This window comes from Leptidea sinapis, chromosome 21, assembly GCF_905404315.1.
Source record: "Leptidea sinapis chromosome 21, ilLepSina1.1, whole genome shotgun sequence".
NCBI lineage: Eukaryota > Metazoa > Arthropoda > Insecta > Lepidoptera > Pieridae > Leptidea > Leptidea sinapis.
Genome location: NC_066285.1, coordinates 10169319 through 10193174, shown reverse-complemented (window position 1 = coordinate 10193174; position 23856 = coordinate 10169319). Strand labels below are relative to the sequence as shown.

The 23856-nt window shown below is 34.8% G+C and overlaps 3 protein-coding genes across 7 annotated transcripts in view; 1 reads left to right on the top strand and 2 right to left on the bottom strand.

Annotated features, from left to right (window-relative positions):
* The window catches only part of LOC126970619 (transient receptor potential cation channel protein painless), a 28486-nt gene extending 14363 nt beyond the window's left edge, over positions 1 to 14123 (bottom strand). Inside the window, exon 1 of one of the 2 annotated variants that reach the window (XM_050816665.1) lies at positions 13971 to 14123. The gene's annotated coding sequence lies outside the window, so the exon portion shown is untranslated. Of the gene's footprint in view, positions 1 to 13909 lie in introns of both variants that reach the window. The other variant, XM_050816664.1, reaches the window with a different exon arrangement.
* The window catches only part of LOC126970624 (dynamin-1-like protein), a 587387-nt gene that overhangs the window by 519539 nt on the left and 43992 nt on the right, over positions 1 to 23856 (bottom strand). The gene's annotated exons all lie outside the window — the stretch shown is intronic.
* Positions 1 to 23856, top strand: part of LOC126970621 (gamma-tubulin complex component 2-like) — a 63228-nt gene that overhangs the window by 32452 nt on the left and 6920 nt on the right. Inside the window, exons 13-15 of one of the 2 annotated variants that reach the window (XM_050816667.1) lie at positions 19659 to 19802; positions 20690 to 20767; positions 23388 to 23551. In XM_050816667.1, coding sequence (XP_050672624.1) covers positions 19659 to 19802; positions 20690 to 20767; positions 23388 to 23551 — 386 coding nt within the window. The remainder of the gene's footprint in view (positions 1 to 19658; positions 19803 to 20689; positions 20768 to 23387; positions 23552 to 23856) is intronic. The other variant, XM_050816668.1, reaches the window with a different exon arrangement.

The window sequence follows — 23856 nt, the reverse complement described above, 5'->3', positions numbered from 1 at the left end:
ACTTTTATTTTTACCAACACGGTGTGACCTACTAATGGAAGTCACATCCAGCTTGGGGGTTTTAAGATGTTGGGTTAGGTTCTTAACGACAGCTGCCGATGTTTCCTCTTTACTATGCTCTGGTATTCTGTGTTTCTGTCTGAAGTGCGCCATAGCTAATGAAATTACTGGGCAAATGAGACTTAACATCTTATGTCGCAAGGTGACGAACGCAATTATAGTGCCGCTCAGAATTTTTGGGTTTTTCAAGAATGCTGAGCGGCACTGCATTGATATGGGTAGGGCGCATAAATTACCATCTGAGCTGAACGTCCAGCTCGTCTTGTCCCTTATTTTCATAAAAAACAGTTTTTTCTTTTGTAGATAGGTATTACAGATACCTACCTAAAACTTATCAAATCCTGTAGGATAAGTAGTTAGGTTTAGAGATCATTTATTCACATTAAAAACATTACAAACTGTCACTCACATGAGAACAATACTTATAAATAACTAGTGGACCCGACAGTCGTTGTCCTGTACACACGTCTTAAATTTGAAAAATTGGTCCAGCCGTTAGTAGGAGTTCACTAACATATACATGAGCACGAGAATTATATTATATGGACGGAATTCAAAATCTAAACCAATTTCAAATTCACTGGAACACACGAAAAAAAAACATCAAAATCGGTCCAACCGTTTAGGATGTAGTTCAATTATTGTGAATCTAAACCATTCTCGAATCCACCTGAAGACACCCAGAAAGTTTCATTAAAATCGGTCCAGCCGTTTATGAGGAGTTCAGTTACAACAGACGCACAAAAGAAATATATAAATTAAGATAATCTATGAATCGTCCGTATGATAAACATAGGTATAAAACTAAATATGTGTGTGTGCCTAGTGCACACACACAAAGGAATTATCATCTGTAGATTGTCATACATTTGGCTAAGCGGAGCTTGAATAAATTATAACACTAGAAATAAGGGATTACTTGTAACTAATTCTAGTAGGCTTCATAAGATACATAATAGCTTTAAGGGTAAATGTATACACTTCTATAATAAAGTCCCAGCCACTGTTCAGGCATTATCTATAAATAAATTTAAATGTTTTATAAAAGAAATGGCTCTGTCGTGAATCCTATTACTCCACTGCTGAATATCTAAATGGTCGGACAGCCTGGGACTAGATTGTGATTATTTTATAGCGATAGAAATGATTGTACAATATTGTATATTTTTATTGAGAAGAGCGCAAAAAAAGAATGCTGGGAGAGTTTCTTGCGCCGCTTCTTCTCTCTCAGAGCGCCATTTGTTTCCGAAGCGGTAGTAGTATCTAGTAGTTATTTGAAATGACATCAAAAAGAATTCTAAAGGAATCAATTTTGAGAAAATTAATGCCTTTTATGCCTTTTATTAAAAGTGCCTGCATCTTTGATATCTAAACAATATGTTATGTTCTTTTAAAGTGACAACCCTCACTTCTAGGATTAATACATAAATAAAATTTGAAAAACAATATTTTATGAACGATGCGGGATTCGAACCCACGACCTCCGGCGTTCCGTGCCGGTGCTCTAACCAACTGAGCTAACCGTTCGAATCCCGTATCGTTCATAAAATTTTGTTTTTCAAATTTTATTTGTGTAACTTTGATATCCGAAGATTGTACAGTTTAGCACCTTCATAGGTTGTTTTCAGTCCATAATTGGTTCTTGGCTTTGGTCATTATTGAGTAACCCCCTTATTCATAATGGCCCGCTAACTTTAAACAGCCGCTAAGGAGTGTTTTTTCTCATTCTGACTTAGGTCAATAGAAAAAGACAGAGTGAGAATTAGCAATGCTTTAAGTTAACAGACTATTATGAATAAGGGGGTATATGTTTATAAGTAGTTGTGTATTATATTTTAAAACACATTCTATATGAATCGTTCGTATTATAAATATCAATAAGATATGTTTCATAAGATAAACTGTGTCTCGTGAATACATTGTGAATGCTTCAGCTAATCTCATTACACATAAGATTATCTCGCGGTAACCCCTGTTTTCTTTGTATGGTTTTGTGATAATAATTATTCATGCTTTGTGAGAATTACTAACAATAATCTAGTGTGGTTTTGTGCCTACAGTTAAAAATATACCAGAAAGAAAACAGTATTAATGTTACAGCAGTAATTTATTTTAGTTTCTTTTATATATTTTATTTTTGAAGTTTAACTTCTATTGGTACGTGTGGGGAAAATGTCAGAATGAATTGTTACGATGCGCGCGCACACCGTCACGCATATTCGACACTCTGACGTTAGCTGGTCAAGTAGACCATTTGTATCATACTTCAGCTACCGTAAGCCTCTTGTAACTTAAATGTCTACTGAACCACAGCCAACGGGACGAGAATTTAATCAATTTCAATATTTCAATTTATATATACAAGTTTTAAATTAAAAAATAATAATTTGTGTCTAATTGTATTAAAATAATTCAATGATATTTAATTACACGTTATTTAACTAAATTATGCGTTATATTAATATTTTCATTGGTTGTATGTAATACCTTATTTATTACAATATTGTTTTTCCTACAAACGTAAAATAGTATAAGGAATAAAATTTTTAAGGATTTTTGTTTCGTTACGCCAAAGAAGAATATCTTCTTGAGTGCGTCCATAAGTGTACACACTTTTTTTAAATTAAAAATCAATTGTAATTTTTATATAGGTTTCCTATATTTAATTATTTATTTATTACTTTTACCAGTGGGAGGCTCCTTTAAACAGGTTGCTAGCTAGATTATGGGTACCACAGCGGCGCCTATTTCTTCCGTGACGCAGTAATGTGTAAAAGGCATTTGCCCAGTAATTTCTGAGTAAGACTAAATATCTTATGTCTCAAGGTGACGAGCGCAATTGTAGTGCCGCTCAGAATTTTGGGTTTTTCAAGAATCCTGAGCGGCACTGCATTGTAATGGACAGGGCGTATCAATTCCCATCAGCTGAACGCCCTGCTCGTCTCGTCCCTTATTTTCATAAAAAAACTTTGATTGCTCGTCTTGATATATCGTACACGACAGTTCGTAATAGTGTCGTGTAAAACTATTTAACGTGCTCTATCGCTTTGGAATCGTGCTTACAAACTATGAAATGCGACCTGCTAAAATTGGTTACAGTTACAAACTGAATGGTTTTTGCGGTGTGCTCGACTGTGAGCAATAATTTTACTATGCAGTGAATTATTACACTATAGTATTAATACATATACACACAATAGATAATAATTTTTTCCTATACTTTTTTTATGAAAAAAAAGTGACGAGACGAATAAGATGCTTGATGATAAGTGATACGCCCTGTGCCATTACAATGCAGTGCCGCAAATTCGGCAATAATTTGGCGCGTCACTTTGACAAGATATGTTAAGAAAATTTATTGAAGTAGACGTTACTTTGCGGAAATCCATAATAATTATCCAAATAAATTGATTTTTCTTTAGTGTTAATTCCGCCAATATTTGTCTTTAAACAATTCAAATCTATCCAATGAATTGTTTAAAGATATGTTAAATTAGATAATTTATACGTTGATAGAGCCTCTTGCTGCTAGGCAACGCATGGCAACAGGCCAGATATATTACTTCAGTGTGCGTGACAAGCTACGTCTTACACTCGCGATTTGTATGACACTTTGTTGTGGTGTCACGCACACCCAAACGCAACACGTGTGTTGCTGAAAATTGAAGTTAACAGTTGGCGGCTATATTTTCGGAGTATAATACTATTACGTCTAGATATACTATGACAGCTGTGAAAACGTCGAAAAATAGACTTAACAACTAACCTTTTGAGAAATTCACGCACACTAACACAAAATGTCATACAAATCGAGAGTGTAACACGTACCTGGTCACACACACTAAACTAAGATTTCTGGCCTGTTTTTATGAAAATAAGGGACGAGACGAGCCGACGACGACGTTAAGGTGATGGTAATTGATACGCCCTACCCATTACAAAGCCGCTCAGGATTCTTGAATAACCCAAAAATTCTGAGCGGTACTACAATTGCGCTTGTCATCTTGAGATATAAGATCTTAAGTCTCATTTGCCCAGTAATTACACTAGCTACGGCGCCCTTCAGACCGAAACACAGTAATGTTTACACATTACTGCTTCACGGTATAAATAGGCGCCGTTGTGGTACCCATAATCTAACAGGCTTCCTGTGCAAAGGAGCCTCCCACTGGTAAACTGATGGTTGTCGAACAGCAAGAGATGTATAAATTATCTTAAATAAAAACTAAAAACTCTTATGCTGATATAACTGTACTTCATCTGTGTGTTTAAAATAACGAGAAATAACTTTCCCTACACGTGCTCTGTACAAAAAGTTCCATCTAAACCAATTAGTCGTTTCCGCCATTCGGATGTAGCTCTTGATAGTGCAGTATATAATATAATATACTTGATTGTATATTGCATGCGTGCTGTGCCATCAATGTATGGTACCAGCGTAATTATTGTTGTTTCGTCGATTTTGTATTACATACAATTAACGACTTTCAACAGTATACAATTAATTTTCTCTTAAAGTTGCCCACTAATTTGAAATAGGTACATATACCCCTGTAAGCAGATTGCTAATAATAAATTTAAAGCGTAAACCCTTAATCAGACATAAAATACATTTTGGGGCTATCGTTAGCGTTACATCTTTAAAAAAGCATCAGTTTCGGAGTAACAACCGAGTATTGGGCCCAAAATAATTATTTGAATTAAATATTGTCTCATTTTATTCGTCAGGCAGAATTTTTGGGCATTGCAATTATACAAATGATTTAAGTTTTCTTTAGTGTTAATTCCGCCAATATTTGTTTTTAAACAATTCGACTCAATTTGAGTCTCGTGCCAGATTAGGGCGAGACAACACGTCCTGAGGATGCCTCGTGTAGAGGCGAAACACGTGTCGAATTGTTTAAAAACAAATATTGCTGTAGTTAACACTAAAGAAAACTTAAATCATTTGTATAATTATGGATTTCCGCAAAATACCGCCTACTTCAATAAATTTTTCATTGCAGTTATATTATACGTCATGTTGGGTGGTAAGATAGTGAATAGACCGAAATCAGGCAGGTCAACCAGTATCTGATTTATCACTTGTGGACACCTAATAAGATATGAATGTTGCCAATAATTAGTAGTACAACAAGGAACGTTTATTGTACATTCTGTCCTCGTGTACAATTTGTGATATTAATTTAGAAGAATCTATATTAGAGTGAAGTTACTTACAGGAAAAAACTATTTCAGCTGTTTGACGTCTTATATTCTAACTTTTATGAAAACGTCATAATATGCATAATAATAACATTAGCAAATAAATGTTCAGATTGTCAATTGGCCTTCGGGTATTATTTCAACTTTAACGTCAAAACTGATACGCAAAGCAAATCTATGATATGAAAATATAATGCCAGTGGTCAAGTACCGTGTCACAATAGATGTTATACATTAGCCTACTTCGTGTTTTAAATTCAGTGTAGTGGACCAACACCTTTAGGCAATTAAAACTTAAATACGTGAAGTGTTAATTTTGACATATTTATGACATAATTAAATTCAACAGTTTGCCGCTCTTAAATGGAATCTTAAATTGCTCATACGCGATAATCTCTCGCCTTCATTTAACATAGTTAAAGTGGCACGTAGCATCGTAATGCATCTTACGATAGACCAGCACTATAGTCGTTGGTTTGGTTCGTTTTTAACCGACTTCAAAAAAGGAGGAGGTTCTCAATTCGTCGGTATGTTTTAAATTATATTCTACTATAGGGACATGAATAAAGAAATATTCTTCTAATGTTGCACCTAAGTGTACCTACATGCGTAAACATCTACCAATTAGCCAAAACCTTGCTAGGCTACGCGCCAGTAACTTTACATTCCACAGTGCATAGTGTTAACGTGAATATTTTGCTATTTAAAGGTATTTTGGACTCTTAAGCATTATCCTAAAATTTCCAGAAATGTTCCAACATGATGTTATGATTGTCAATAGTTAATATATTCATCAACGAACAAAAAAGATCCAACTTCAAAAAGTAACTTACAAGTATTTAAAATAAAATATAAACGCTTTTATCGAAGCAACGGCGTCGCTTTTCAAACATCTGAATTTGCTTTGTTAACTTATATTCGCATACCTACCACTTTAGATAAATACTTTACGATTTATAAAAATCACATCGGACTGCATATGTCAATACTTATTTATTATAATTTGTAGCAAAAAATAAAATTACCTCTAATAAATATAAGGTAAGCCTATCGTTTCTAAATTTCCGGCCATTGAGATGAAATGCTACCGTTCCGCACCAACACTACAATTTGGATGCTCGCTAGAGGCTCATAGTTTTTGTCAACATTGTGCTTAATCTGTTCTGGCCCAAATACAGCGAGCACTTTTCACTAAGTTTTTTGTCTTTGTATTGTGTAATTTTTACATTTTCTAACCTGGTTACCGAACCACCGTGCTGTAGCGTTTACATGTAGATAAATAACAGAGAATCTGCAATTTTCTATATCTTTTTATTTATGCATTTGTGATTAAATATAATTTGAGGTTAGAAACAAAGGGGGTCACTAATTGTCGGTTCTTGTTTCATATGGCCAACGTCTATTAAATTTATACATATCTACTTTATAAATTTTCTTATGGTTAAGTAATTACCTTTAAGGTCGAGTATTTCAAAAAGATGATATCATTGCTAAGATCATAAGATTGAAACAACCAATCAATGAGAAATAATTCTGGAACGCGAACATGGGCCATGCCATAACGAAATCGATTCCGCTAATTTCGTATCAAAGTACTTAATCGCCCATAAAGTTGCAAGTAAAACACATTAAAACCTCCTAAAGTATCAAAATGTTTACGTTGTTGTTTCGAAATGGTGCACTGACTCGGATTCTGGTGCGACTTATGCATAGTGTTGGCGAAATATTATATAGCTTTGAAGTAATGGCGTGCAACAAGAGTATTAATAATGTTAAATTATATAATGTACTTATTTTTAAAATAATTTTATTTAACTAGCTTTTCAGATCCAATCGATGCAATTAATATTCTGAATACACTTGTAGAAATTCAGTTTCCATCAATTGGAATCGCTTTTTTAATAATTCGACTCTATTTCTCTCGGGTGTCCAAGTTGACAACGATTTCATCATAGACATATATAAAAATATATAATAAAACAATTGTATATTCAAATATACTATCGTTCCTTTCTTCTAAAAATGTGAGATTATAGAATTCCATTTGATTGGGCCCTAACACACAACCCTGGCCTATTCCACTTGCACCATGCCTTTCGCACAAGATCTCTTATTATTTATTATTATTCAGACTGCCATTACATATTAAAACTTGGACATGTAGGACTATGAACTATCTATATCAAAGCATTTTTATCACGAATACCACTCTATAGTCTTGCATATGAGCATTGAATCGGCGTAAAATTCGCGTTGACGCACACAGTTGTTAGTTTTGACTAAAATTACATCAACAAAGAAGCAAACGCTACGTGTCCATCGTTACGCACGACGGTCACTCGCGATTGTGCCGTATGTTTTGTTTACGTATTCTAAAAACTGCGGCTTCACGCTTCTTAATTTTACCACTTGTGCCATATTCGAGATTTCGAATAACTGTTGCTTCAATCTTTACATTAGAAAATATAAGACCAACGAGCTGCTAAATAGTGTGTCTAGCAATCTTCGTTTATGCACTTCTAGGAGATCTTCGATATAACCAAAACTATGGAGAGGATATGTATTCAGTATGCATAAACATATTTTGTCTTAATATTTGAATATTTAAAACTCAGTGTTACACGGCTCTTGAATTCCAAGATGCTTTTACCTACAACGGTACCTAAACAAAAGGTGGTAATTATTTTTATTATTGAGCATATTACTATAATATATTTGTAAATAAGCAGGCGCATCGCAAATTTAATAATCAAAAGCTTTCTGTGACCTCAGATAAAGACCTTTAAAAATTACATTATATTGAAATAGATCAGTCAAACCGTACCTAATTCAAATCGTATTAGCTTTTTTTGAGATTATCGCGCAATAGACAGATACACAAAAAATCTAATAACTAAATTTAACATTCGAACGCGGCACGGCATCTTATGTGTCTATAGAGTGTTGCTAGCCTAGCGAAACTCTCTAAGATAAAAGCGATTCATTCGATTGTATGAAACGTGCAGTCGTTGATAGATTGACCGACGCCGGCTATAATCTTGTTATAAACGGAGATAGCCGAAATCCACTACGTTTTAAGCAACTATTCGCTTTAAAACTTACTCGGATTATACTTCGTCGCCAATCGCCTTATTGTAATTACTACTATTTCAAACTTATGTTAAATCACGTTTCATACTAAACTAAATTTCTCTCATAAAAAATCTTTACTTAGGCACTCTCCCGCCTCTTATTACATAGTATTTACATTGCTCGCCGAAAACTGAAGTAGGCACTCCGACGTGAATTTTATTGTCATTCACGATAGTTTGACACATCCTAATTGAGTGTGTGAGGTGATAACCCATTTGAATACATTCCGCTGTATAAGGGGTGCTGTATATTGGTTTGTGTGCCGGAAACTTATAATGTATTCACTAGTCGAATGAGAGCGTCGGACATGTCCACCGTCCCTATTAAGTTGTACAAACACTCATGTGGACTGAGCTTAGAACACACAATTGCATCAACGTTTAGATATTACGTTTATTAAGCCCTTCTATTAGCGAACCGAAACCAATTGAAACTCTGACTCTAACTTTTGTCCCTACAATATAATTTTTTATTTATTTTGAAATATGTATGCTTCTCATTCTCTCATCTCAATCTCATATTATGTTCATTCGTGGTGGTGATTTGGATAATTAATAACTTTAATTCTGGAGGTGTTTTTTTATATCTGACTTATAAAGCAGCAAAACTGCTGTGATTGTGTTGCCTTTTATCTCTCCCGACGTCATGTTAATATTTATGCAATTTTTTAAATAAATCCATTACATATCTACAGATGAACAGATAAAAATTCTTTGAAGTACTTTTTTGGATTTGGAACATTCAGCGCGTATTCTTTAAAGAAATATTCAATGCACAGTTTATACTTTGTTAAAATTTAAAGTACATTCTTAGAAGGCCTTGCTCGGGCTTCTAAGAATGTATAAAAATTTAACAAAAAAAAAACTAATAGAACATCGGGAATGGAACCGGGATCTTCTGCTTTCCGGATCACCCAATGTCCCATCTGATCTATTATAGTCTTGTATATAGTGGCGAAATTTACCTTTGTATTCTGATGTTTTTGTAGCTGTTTTTTAACTGATAAAACTACATTTTATAAAATTTAAACCTAGCTAGATTGAATTCTCGCCCCCGAAACTACCTATATACAAAGTTTTATGAAAATCGTTGGAGCCGTTTCCGAGATTCAGATTATATATATATACAAGAATTGCTCGTTTAAAGATATAAAATATTATGTACAATAATGCAGTGAAGGTTCGCGCTAATAATTTACAATCACTTTCATTCGTGGAATATTCAAATAAAGCGTAACCAGTCAGCACATTAAGTAAATCCCATTCGTTACGCAGAAGAGCTAATTGAGTTTGGCCCGTCATTTACTAATGCAAACGAGTTCTAGCGGTCAGTAGTCCGCAATACTACTCAAGTATACGTGGATTACCGTGAGAAAATATCAACCTATTCCTATGGCGCAACGATGCCCGCTGTTTAGCTAATCGATCGCTTTCCAATGCAGATGGCCACCTCTATGATGACCTGCCTCGTGTATGGCTATTGTTGTATTTATTGTTGGTGTTGGGCAATACTAACTCGTTTTGAGATTTATTGATGCGTACGGGACGGGCTATCAATAATCAATATCCGGACGACCGAGCCTTGCTCGGATTTTTAAGAATGTACAAAACTTGAACGAAAAAAAAAACTAATAGGACATCTGGATTCGGACCGTGGTCATCCGAATCACCCAATGTCCCATCTGATCTCTTACAGTTTTGTATATAGTGGCGAAATTTACCTTTGTATTCTATTGTTATTGTAGCTGTTTCTCCTAAATATAAAATTGATACCTAACTAGCTAGATCGATTTCTTGCCCCCGAAACTACGCTAAGATAAAAGTAAAGGGAATTGTTTTTACCTCTCCCATTAATTGCGTTTACAATAAAGTAAAAACAAAATAAGAAAACGCCACATGTTTGGATATCATTCCTACCCTCTGGCTGGCGTATCAGTACATTGACTTTCTTCTTCGTACTACGACTAAACTATGGAATTCTTTCACAAAGGATGGATTACTTTTCTAATAGGCTGTCAACGCTCCTGTGATTCCTCAAGTGTTGCATAAAATGTGCTTTGTAAAATCCCTTGGTTGTCCCCTCCTCTTTCATACCAAAAATAAAATTGCACAATACTTAACAGAAAGTACACCAATTTGAGTATTGATGTGATAATTGAAACAACTTATTATTTTATTTAAGACTATGATTAAAACGAATTAATCGCACTATAAGCCGTAAACCCAAATATAATAAACACAGTCTGATTTTTCACATTGCGGTTCCTAAGGCACTTCCTTCCATAGAGTATAAAATTATGGGATGCCGGATGAGCACACTTCCTCGTTCTCGATATGTCATGAACGTCAAACAAGCCCACAGCCTAGCGAAACTCTCTAAGAAAAAAGGGGTTCATGGACGACGGCTATAATCTTGTAAAAAAAAAGGATACAACCGAAATCGAATACGTTTTAAGCAACTGTTCGCTTTCAAACTTAGCCGGATTTTACTTCATCGCCAATCGCCATGCTGTAATTACTACTATTTCAAACTTATGTCAAATCACTGCACGTTTAATAGTAACCTATACTTTAGTTTTTACTAAGGCAGTCCCGTCTCTTATTACGTAGTATTTACGTCCTTATGCAAGCCCTTAAAGACTAGGGTTCCTTAAGACCAGCAATGCTCGTGTGAACTCTCTGGTATTGCAGGAGTGTATGAGTTATGTTGATGATACTCAATACTAAGAAAAAGGTAAAAGGCTATATCTAATCTATTGAATTAGGCGTTACTTTGCGGAAATCCATAATTATACAAATGATGTAAGTTTTCTTTAGTGTTGATTCCGCCAATATTTGTCCTTAAAACAATTCGACGCGTGTTTCGCCTCTACACGAGGCATCCTCAGGACGTGTTGTCTGGCGATTTTGGCGAGAATATCATAAAGCCAGCATTCAGCATTAACAAAAGGACCTTTATAAATGAGCTGTGCCGCGCGGCATATGGCTTCGTTGATATTTACGAAATATTTTTAGAACTTTAGAATACAAGCCGACAGTTATAGCCTTATCCGTGTCCTATCATATTCAAATATATTTATTCAAATCCAACAGTCCCACAGGAACCAGAGATCTCTTTAAGCTTTATAATATAAGTATAGGAGATGTATTTAATTTTAATGCAGATTTACCAAAAAGGTAATATATCCACAAATGTGATCAGTACAAATCCAATATGTTTTGTGTGTATTTTCACTTCAATACTAACTGATAGGGATTAACAACTAGTAAATCAATCAAATCAAATCAAAATCACTTTATTCATGTAGGTCACGGAGATGACACTTATGAATGTCAAAAAAATATTTTTCTTATTGAATCTACCGCTGCTTCGTAAAGGGTTGAGCTAATGAGAAGAAGTAGCAAGAAACTTATTGCCACTCTTTTATATCAAGATTTACATTTAATTAATAGGATTTAAATTTAAGAGTTCGTATTAAAAATATATTGAAAAGAAAGGTTATAAATCATATTGATTTTAAATCAAAGTAGAAATCAGTAACCTACAGGCAGATGTTCAGGCTAGGGAAACATATTATATAAGTACATATATATACACAATGAATAAAAAACAGATTACATAGCGATTTCTAATATGGTTTTGTATCAATATAACTTAGAAACCTTGTTATTAATATATTTTAATTTTAGTTTTCAATGTCTTCATATATATATAGGTACCATTAGATCTATCATTCGATACAATAGTACGAGAAAGGTAAGGACCACTAAACATTTTATCTAGTATGATTGTAACGGATTTTATATTCATTGAATACTGATACTGTCATTCAGATTGAAGGGGCTCTCCTTAGTCTAGTTGACTTGTGATTAAATAATAATAATTAAGTCTTGATAAGAACCTTACGTAAGCGTGTTAAAGTAGAATAAGTCCTTTACCAAGTATTATAGACTGACTTTGGAACTTAGATTTATTATTATAAGGGCCCCTATAAAACCTCTTTCAATTGAATTTGAATACAATATCCAAACAGGATTAAAGTAAACTATACTAAATCCTTGACCCAGTACACGGACTAGTAAAAAAATATGGACACCGTGTCACCTTACATAACAGTGTAGCACCAAAACAAGCCGATTAAATGTGTAATAATATATATAGCACCACGCACACACTTACACTACTACAGGCCGATAGGCGGCCATTATGAGAACTGTCATCATCTGTGACAGATCAGTTTGCGTCACAATAAAATATTTTAAAAATGCCGTCGTGCGTTATGAAAAAGTGTAAAAACGATACTTTATAAGTATTTGTTGCCATATATGATTATTTAAGGGAGAAAAATTTTTGTAACTAGTTAGATAACTAGTATCCCCCGTAACCGCACACACACTAGCATAACGGTGCTTCACTAGCTAAAATCACGGCGCGGAGTCCTTTTTTTTTAACTCGTCCGTGACCCAGTATGTATTATTGTAAGAGAAAAACAAAAACAACTGTTTACACTTAATACTTAGTACAGACGAGAGACTTTAGCGTCTTGTTGACCTTTGACAACGTATGACATTAAGATTTAAGACCTCGATCTAAAGATCGCTAAACCCTTTATACGTCTGTAAGAGAAAGCAAGTAAATCTGTTTCTACGCTATATACTAACATCTAGACAAGTCAGCTTGCTCGAGCACGTAGTCCAACCTGTTACAAGAACCTGACTGCAAACACCACATTGCAATCTAACGAGTGCATTGTCTCTATTTTAAAACATCGACCGGATACCAGCATGTTGTGCAGCGTTTCCACTTTATCAATTACTTCCCACTGACTCGACAAACTGACCCGTATGTCCTGCATCATCATATAGCATGACGTCATTGTCGCCGACCTTGTTTTAGGGCTCTCAACACATGCTCGAAGTTCAATGTTTACACCCACATATGTTAGTATCAATTCTAGTGACGTTATATTAACAATATTAATATTTTACTTAGTGTTTAACGCGATAGTAACAATTCTGAATGGTATTATAGCTGTGAACAATACAAGAATGTATGTTGTTGTTGACGAAGGTAAATAAAGTAGTTGAAAAATGAAAACAGTATCGACACAGGGGATCTAATTTCGTCAACAGCAATTTCAGTTGCTATAAATTATTTTGCAATTCTGTCTGAGATTCGCAGACGCCTTGTTTCCAATTTCTCTTTGTTGCTTTTTACGTTGCTACTTTGAAGTTATAATTATATATTTCAGTGTTTACGGTTTTAGTAAAATTTAAGATCATTATAAAATATATCAACTATTGTTTTTAGGCTGAAGGTACCATCTCTACGTATTACGGTTTACAAGAAATAATTGGTAAATTTAGTATTTGTTACACTGTGTGAACTTTAAAGGGATATGATTTTATGTGTTAAACAATAAAAACTATCATTGAAGATGTAGAAGAAGAAAAAAACATGAAATTCAAAATGGCAATGGGCGTTTTGTGCGCATTACTTATTGCTGACTTACCCGTGTACGAAACAGATTGTAGAGACTCTATTTGTCAATTATATTGTATTATAAAACCCACCTAAATATTTGATAATGATTCCAATCACTGAACGTTCACAAACACAGACCACAGTCACTGAGGTTGTTCTGGTAACGGGCGCGCACCCGAGGCTCTGTCTGCGAGTGAGGCGACGCGATGCGCGAGCGCAACAGTGGGAGGTGACGTGCAACTTGCTGATCCTTCGCTACTGGCGAATTCAATTACGAATCATATTACACATTACGATACGAGATCCATGCCGCTCTATGTCGCAATTGGCGTTAATCTAATGGTCGTTGTGGCTTCACAAATATGAACAGTCTTGTTTGTTGTCACTCCATATTTTATATCACAGTCATCAGCCGCGGCTGTCTTTGTTTTTTTATGAAAATATGGGACGAGACGATAAAGACGTTCGGCTGATTGTAATTCATTCGCCCTGTCCATTACAATGCAGTGCCGCTCGGGATTCTTGAAATAATTCTGAGCGGCACTACAATTGCGCTCGTCACCTTGAGACATAATGTGATAAGTCTCATTTGCCCAGTAATTTCACTAGCTACGGCGCCCTTTAGACCGAAACACAGTAATGCTTACACATTACTGCTTCACGGCAGAAATAGGGGCATTGTGGTACCCATAATCTAGCCGGCATCCTGTGCAAAGGAGCCTCCCACTGGTGTCTGTCCGCGATAAACTCATAAACTACTGCACCAATTTTCACCAATGGATAGCGAAGGAAGGTTTTAGTATATAATTTGTTAAGTTTTTATATACATATTTCTATACATTAACGATATTTGTCGGAAAACTGGAAGCTTTCAATGAAAACGCTGCCTAAACCCTTGGAGATATAACAAAATAATGTATGGTGGAATTGTGGATCTTATATAGATCTACAGAAAAGTCCCCGATGGAATATGTCTATCTCTTAAGGACAACATACTATATCCATTTTAATACCATAAAAAATAATAAAATATGGCAATTATAAAGCCGTTATATATAAAAGCTGTTTACACAAATACTACATATTATAAAATCATTCAGAAAAACGGTTTTGTTTCATTTTTAACTCATTAATTTTGATTACACTATTCCGACGAGTTTAGTCCATTACATTGTTTCCGAATACTTAGATCATTTTTCTAACAGAACAACGTCTGTCGCGTCAGCTAGTAAAGTACTAAAATAAACAATAATTTTGACTAGTTTCGACTTTTTATGAAAACTTTAAAGGATAATTTATGATTTCAAATAAGTCTGAATGTTACTGATCTTATGAAAGCAATCAAAAACAATCGGTGAAATGCATTCCTGGTTTCAGCTTAAATATATGAATTGGTTATATAGAAAATTTATTGAAAAAGGCGTTACTTCACAGAAATCCATAATTATACAAATGATTTAAGTTTTCTTTAGTGTTAATTCCGCCAATATTTGTTTCGCCTCTACACGAGACTGCCTCGTGTCTCGTGCCAGATTTTGGCGAGACAACACGTCCTGAGGATGCCTCGTGTAGAGGCGAAACACGTGTCGAATTGTTTAGAAACAAATATTGGCGGAATTAACACTAAAGAAAACTTAAATCATTTGTATTGGATATATAGGACAACTCTGTGAGCATAGGGCATTTATTTATTGCCCAGAAGAAGTGTATCAGGGTGGTTTGTGGAGCCGGCCCGTAGATTCTTGTCGACCTCAATTTAAAAAATTGAAAAATCTATTGCTGCCATGCCTATACAGTTATGAGATAAGCCTATTTGTTCCAGCTTATTCATTCATTCAAAAGAACAAATATTTTGCACAGTATGTTACTGCAGTGGGCGGAGCGGTTTTTTGTTTTCACGTAGGCGGTGCGTTGGACTTCCACGTCACAAGGATAGATTACTCATTGTAAGACCTTCAATGAAACATTTTGTAGATTTTTACGCTGTTAAGGCACAAAAAAGCGTCCGAGAATATTGTTGATATTTCTTCCCTTTGATGCATTTTATTCAAAAGTGGTTTTGTTGTTGAGTTTTTATGGAACCAATTCTTCTATTTATAAGAGAGATAATCAAATTTTCTTAAGTATCAATAGCTGAAATTGCTGAGTCTGTACTAGAGATGGTCCGAACTTCGTCTTACATTATGTGTACGTGTGTATGTGCCAGGTAGGGTGATATCATACATTACCGTAATGTATGTATGTTAACATTACCGTGGCTATGTTCTGGTTTGACTTAAATTGTAAATTTGCCTCCCTCTATATCTATATTAAATTTTATTAAAATCGGTTGCTCCATAATGGCTATGTTTCCATATTCTAAAAAAGGCCGAGAGTGGTACTGTGTGCGTCTGGTGTTCCTCTAACTCAGTGATTTCAAATCTTATTTATTTCGCGACCCAATTACAGGTTGAAAAATTCTCGCGACCCCTTGTCAGTGAGATAAATAGATTAAAATTTAATTAAGAAAACAAGAGTATGCTGGCAAGGAAGGCTCTAAAATGGCACTACAATATGAGAAAATTTTGAAAATTGAACAAGCTTATCCTTCTCACTAAAATTGTGTTTTTATTGTACACTTTTGGCTTCCGGCGAGTAAGGCCTGGCGACACCTCCAGGGGTCGCGACCGACAGATTGAAAATGATGGGCGCCGGTAAAAACTGAACATTAGGTGACCCGTAGGATCCTTTCTCCACCTCTTCCAAAAAACATACCGTGAAAGAGTTAGAAGAAGTTACAGACAGATATAGCTACTCTCACATTTTTATAATATATATCACATTTATATTAATTCTCGTAGATAAAGGCTTTTTAAAAATAATAAGCAAGTTTGGTATTGAAAATTTTCTGATGTCCTATTCCAGTTCCGGTGGCCGTTTTCGCTCCTGTTCCCAACATATTATATTATCTTATTTCCAGGAAGATTACTATGGCAAACTAAACCTACTATTGGTATAGTAATATGTCATGGACGTGAATTTCAGTTTTTCACAAATTCCGCGGGAACCATTGATTTTTCCGGGATAAAATGTATACCTTATATCCTTTCCAAAGGCGATAGCCTATCGCCGATATACAGGGTGGCCCATCCAAACCGGTCAGTATGGGGATTTCAGAATATATAAGAGATAGAAGAATATCTTCTAAGGAACCACGATATCGATTTTAGAGAAAACAAAAACTGCATTCATAGATTTAAAAAAAAATCATGTACGACTCGGGAATAGAACCCGATCATTTTGGAAAAAAATACATTTTTGTTTTATAGCCATATTGATAATGTACGTTGTAAGGAGTGATTGTTGCTATCAAACCTTGTGTCTAAAATTAAAAGAAATTGCTTTATTTTGATATTGTTTCATGTAAGTTGTCGGTTTTACTCGTTAAAAAATGTAGGCAATAACCAATCGTCATGTTGTCTGGGTATACCAGTAAAAAGATTTTATTTTGCTGTTATTTGAAAATGGAATGTGAACTTCTAAGATTGCCGAATTTCAATTTTAAAAAATGAACGCTTAATGTCTGCGTACCAGTAAAACGATGTTTTTGCTGTTATTTGAAAATGGAACGTGAACGTTTTAATTTCAGACACAAAATTTCATAGCAACAATCACTTCTTACAACCTACACTATCAATGTGGCAATAAAACAAAAATGTATTTTTTTTCCAATATGATCGGGTTCGATTCCCGAGTCGTACATGATTTTTTTTGAAAGTCTATGAATGCAGTTTTTGTTTTCTCTAAATTCGATATCATGGTTCCTTAGAAGATATTCTTCTATCTCTTATATATTTTAAAATCCCCATACTGACCGGTTTGGGTGGGCCACCTGTATAGTCGTTCGGGCGTAAAAGCGTAACAAACAAACTTACATTCACATTTATAGTATTAGAAGGGATTATTGATATTTTGCGTTAGCTTATAACAGAAATCTATAAATACTAGGATATTAGGATTGCAATGCTATTCTATAAATACGTAACACGTAGGTACTAGAATAAAAAAAACTTTTGAGTTGAAGTGGACTTCAAAAACCGTTAAACAACATCCAAATCTTCTCACTTTCACCTTCCAGATCAATGGAACATGAAGTAGTTAATTACTAATTCAAATAATGACGTATTCTCTCGCATTAGTATAATTTTTTAGTATTCGTTCAGGTTATCGTTGATTCATCCTATCTGAGTGCCTCGTCGCTAATAGGTTTTGGTCAATATAAATACCTTAGTAATTAAATAACGATTTTGTGGAACTGTGTATTGTGTTACTATAGATAATCGTTTGAGGCTTTTATAAATAGGTATCTGTATATGAGTTTGACGACCCCTATAGCCCAGTGGTTAGTGACCCTGCCTACTGAGCTAGAGGTCCCGGGTCCGAATCCCGGTAGGTGCAAATATTTTATATAATGAAGATGAATATTTGTTCGGAAACAATCTCGATGTATTTATGTATGTTTAAGTATGTATATTGTATTAAATATATCGTTTTCTTGTACACATAGTACCAGCTGTGACTAGTTTGGGACAAGATAATTTGTGTAAAAGTGTGTCAATATTTATTTATTTAAAAAAGAGTAAAATTTTATGTTTTAGTAAAAATTTTGTTTTGAGCAATTATAATAATTTAATTTATAAGTGTACTAATTTCGCCATTGGTTGATTGGTTGAAGCGAATTCGAAATAGAAAAATGGCGGAAATTTTCTTTTTCCAACCAATCCTCTCCCTCTCTACCTTTCGGTGTTAGGAGTTACGTTATTGTTCACTCGCCAAGTGCGCCAAAATGGCGGCCATTTAAATTGACCGCTTTGCTGTCATGCGTCCTCATTTTGGTCATACTGTTTCGGCGTTTAGTCGGCGGACCGACTATCTGGTCAATTTCGCCGGAAAAGGTTGGATGAAGACAGCGCGCAGTATCGATCGTCATTTTTTTTCATTGAGGGAAGCCTTTGTCCAGCAGTGAACGTCTTCCAGCTGAAATGATGAAAAGGCATAAAAGGCATTTATTTTCTCAAAATTGATTCCTTTAGAATTCTTTTTGATGTCATTTCTTATACTACTAGATACTACTACCGCTTCGGAAACAAATGGCGCTCTGAGAGAGAAGAAGCGGCGCAAGAAACTCTCCCAGCATTCTTTTTTTTTGCGCTCTTTTCAATAAAAATATACAATATTGTACAGTTGCTATAAAATAATCACAATCTAGTCCCAGGCTGTCCGATCATTTAGATATTCAGCAGTGGAGTAATAGGATTTACGACAGAGCCATTTTTTTATAAAACATTTATTATATTATATATATTTAAAATTTATTTATAGACAATGCCTGAACAGTGGCTGGGACTTTATTGTAGAAGTGTATACATTTACCCTTAAAGCTATTATGTATCTTATGAAGCCTACTAGAATTAGTTACAAGCAATCCCTTATTTCTAGTGTTATAATAATGAAAATCACTATTAAGAGCAAAAAGGTGACGATTTTTGTGAACATATATTATGATGGTGATGATGGTGATGATCTGTATATCTATCTATAGCGCAATAAAAAGAATGCTGGGAGAGTTTCTTGCGCCGCTACTATCTAGTATATACAAATGATATGAAAAAGAATTCTAAAGGATTCAATTTTTGAGAAAATAAATGCCTTTTATGAAATGACATCCAACAATCAATAACTTATCTCATCAGTAATCCAGATATTGAATGTAAACACGAGTCACCAATACTTTCCAGGTGAACAACGTGGACGAGGTGCTGGAGCGGCACAACGACTTCCTGGAGTCGTGTCTGGGTGACTGCATGCTCACCAGCCCCCAGCTGCTGAAGGCTGTCACCACGCTGTGTCTGGTCTGTGTGCAGTTCTGCGCCTTCATACAGGTATTTGTTCTATGTGATATAATCTGGGGACTTCTTAAATATTTAAGAAGTCCCTTCTTGAAACTCTTTCTATCTCTCTTCTGAAACAGGCAAATAGCTTGTTGACAAGTGAGTAGGTATCGTCGCCCATAAGTGTGTGTAAGAATATGCTGTAAGCTTGAAGTCCAACGAAACGAATTTTAGTATTCTATACATGAAATCTCATGACACTTCGCACACTTCTCCCCGTGGAATCGTCAGAATCTGCAAGAGATTTCATATACCAAAATTTCAAAAGTTCGTTTCGTTCGACTAAGGATAGGATAACTAATTCATACACTTAGTATATTTAAAATATTCGTGTCAATCATAGAAGAATTTTGTAACTAAAAAGATTTCAAGTTTTTTTGGATGATTTTCAGGAATTTTTTTTAAATATTATTTTTGTGGTGTGTTATATATTTTTCAAAGAATGTGATTTATGTTCTGTATTTATGAATATATTTTGATGAACTGTGCTGAGAAGTTGCCCGAAAAATCAAGCAAACTATCTACGCTTTGGAAGAAATTTATATAAAATGAAATACTTACTATTATGTTACGTGTTTAATTCTTGACCCATGTAAGTTACACGTTACGCAAAATTATGATAATATTTCTACTAATATAAAGAAATTTTATAAATTGCTTTACACTTGTTTTCTGTACATATTTTAAGTTATTTTCTCAGCCCTATGCTTTCTATTTTAATTATTTATCTTTAGTACTTCTGCTTTTTTTAACTTCTATATTATCGTATCGTAGTTTAATAATTTCAACACTGGTTATTTTAAGCAGTTTAGCCCTTAATGTTTATACAATTGTTTTATTATTTTGTTAACGCTACCTTATCACGTTAATTGGCAAAGGAGATGCACAAGTACTTCGTGGACGCAGAGCTTAACAGTATGCTTGGATCGACGTATGACAATACGGATTATTCCGAGGTATTATGAGCCGTATTATCAAGCTAATAAGATTGTCATTACACCAGCACCGATCACGGTCATCTAAACATGGCTTTAGACGCAACACCGGATACCGAATAAATAATTCGCTTAGATTTAGATTCCATCTCTCATGCTATATTATAGTATAAGGGATAATTTTCTTATCATAAAGTGAGGTTGAACAAAGCATACAAGACTTATCAACGATACGTCACTCGAACGGTTGGCTCGATTGGAAGAGCGCTTGCACCGAACGCGAGAGGTTCCAGCGCATCGTTCATAAATTTTGTTTTCAAATTTTATTTGTGTAATAAAGTGAGATAATTTTTCGCGAAGTTTCTTTTTGCTTTAAAGCCGTGTTGATAATTAATGATTTCACTGAAATAATGACATTAATTTCACTTTAAAAATGCATCCATGTAGTATTTGTGTACAAAATCACTAACAGTATTACTATATTTTTTCATGACTCTTCTTTAGACTTCCATGGTGAGTTGGTATATTTTATTATTTTGTGTTTCATCTACTTATATTTAATTTGATCCATGTTCATTGTAGTGTGCATATATTTAAGTTATATGTATCAGAACAGCTTAATATGTGTCCCAAATCCGAAACTTGAATCAATCTATCCAATAATATACATATAATCTATTGAAATTTAATCATCATAAAATTTGCTATTTAACTTCCTTAAGGTGAAATAATAGCGGAGTTGACTTGTAACAATTTTTAATCTTATATCTGTTATATTTTAGGTCAGTTATTGTTAAGGTTTAATAAATAGTGTAACAAGGTATTCTTATCCGCACATAAGAACTCAGTATTATGCGGTTGACCTTAAAGATTAAAAATTGAATAGTTCAAAAAAATTGAGGTTGACTATTTTAAGAAATGCACGCACACTAACACAAAGTGACATACAAATCGCGAGTATAAAACGTAGCTTGTCACGCACACTAGAGTAATAGACCTGGCCTGTTTTCTTCGGTTTTCTAGCAGCAAGAAGAGGCTCTGTCTAGACGTATTAATTATCTAAGTATCAGGTGATCACCACCGCCCACGCTTTCAACATCACAGGAGCGTTGCGGGCTTATTAGGTTAGTGAAGTTGCTTATCCTGGAAACACCACGCTAGGAATGTCCTTTAAAACTACCACGTAGAGAAACATATCCAGATGGTGAGGATGATAAACATTTGCGCCATGTGGTATGATGATGGAGTTCGGTGGCAGAGATCACTTAATAGCTGCTCTTTGGCAATCCCCGATACTGTGATCTGAACTTGAATTAGTTTTTCCGTTTAGTTTATTTTAGTTTGGTTTAGGCCTACACTACGGTTAAACCGCAGCGGTTTTATAGCCGTGTGAGTTTATGAAACAAGAAAACGAATCTTGCGTTTTTTTCCCGCTCCTGTTTTTCAAACCGTGAAATATTACAACAAAACTGCCGCAAAATTTCAATTCATCAACAACCAACTAATAAATCAACAAATTAATTCAACCGATATTTGCGATATTTAAGTTGTCGACTATTTTTTCTTAGTGTCAACGCAACAATATATTGTTCTTTTTAATCCATCTTAAAACTGTGAAGATCGCGTCGTTTCGCGGCTTATAATCGCAATGTGTGCGTCTTGAGCGGTTTCGCGGTTAACCGCTCCCGTGAAAAAATCGTAGTGCGGCCTAAGCCTTAAATGAGTTACTTATTACGTTATGTATGTTACTAGAAATCTTATATCTTTAAACGAGCAATTCTTGTATATAAATATATATATAATGTGATACTCGGAGACGGCTTCAACAATTTTAATGAAATTTAGTATACAGGTAGTTTGGGGGCGAGAAATTGATCTAGCTAGGTTTCAATTTAAAAAATAATGTAGTTTTATCCGTGTTTTAATGAGAAATAGTTACAATAATATTAGAATACAAAGGTACATTTCGCCTTTATATACAAAACTATAATAGCTCAGATGGGACATTTTGTGATTCGGATAGCAGAAGACCCCGGTTCGAATCCAGATGTGCTATAAGTTTTTTTTTGTTCAAGTTATGAACCTTCTTAAAAATCCGAGCAAGGTTCGGTCGTCCAGATATTGAATATAATGTATGTTGCAGAAAATATTACCGAATTCAAGAAAAATTGTGATTTACATTCCTTAAATTCAAGATGAAAGAATAAACTGTACGTGCCATTTACTAAGTTAACTAGAGTTAAGGGCTAACTCACTGAGAATAGTTTAAGAAATATACTACAAATTCTTTGACAAAGAAGGCTTACTATAGCGTAGTAGATTATATAGAAGATAATGATGCATGGTTTTTGACTGGTTGCACAGACCACCTAAAATGGTATAAAATTGTATCAAATTAAACAGGCTAACTTATAGGTTATATGATTGAAAAGATCGGCTGGGAGTTTCTTATCAGTTCTTCTCCCCATGTCAAAGCGCCATTACGAACGAAAAACGCCATTACATATATTTCTATAGCTAATAAGTATTTCCATTTATATTTTTTAGTTTGGTTTGAACGAGTTACTAATTATATTGTGTGTGTTATTATTTAAAAATAAAGTTACTATAAATATAATAATATGTTATGTCACGTGGTAAGAGCGCGGGGTATGGCGCGAGTACAGGCGGATCTTCGGACTCGTTCGGTCGCTCCGTGTCGCGGTACGGGTTGCGGTTCTCTGCCGCGCTGCTCTCAGTACTGGCCATCATCGAGCGAATGGCGCGAGACAATAACACCAATAAGCTGCTCAACATATCTGCCAGGTAGATATAGTACTCTTGTAATAGTTAGTAGTAGTTTGCCAACACCCAACCACTAAAAATACTTGTAAACAGACTATGAAATGCTATTTTTTTTATGAAAATAAGGGACGAGTCGATCAGGACGTTCAGCTGATGGTAACTGATACTCAGGATTATTTAACGGCACTACAGTTGCGCTCGTCACCTTGAGACGTCATTTGCCCAGTAATTTCATTAGCTACGGCGCCCTTCATACCGAAACACAATAATGTTTGCACATTACTGCTTCACGGCAGAAAATAGCGCCGTTGTGGTACCCATGATCT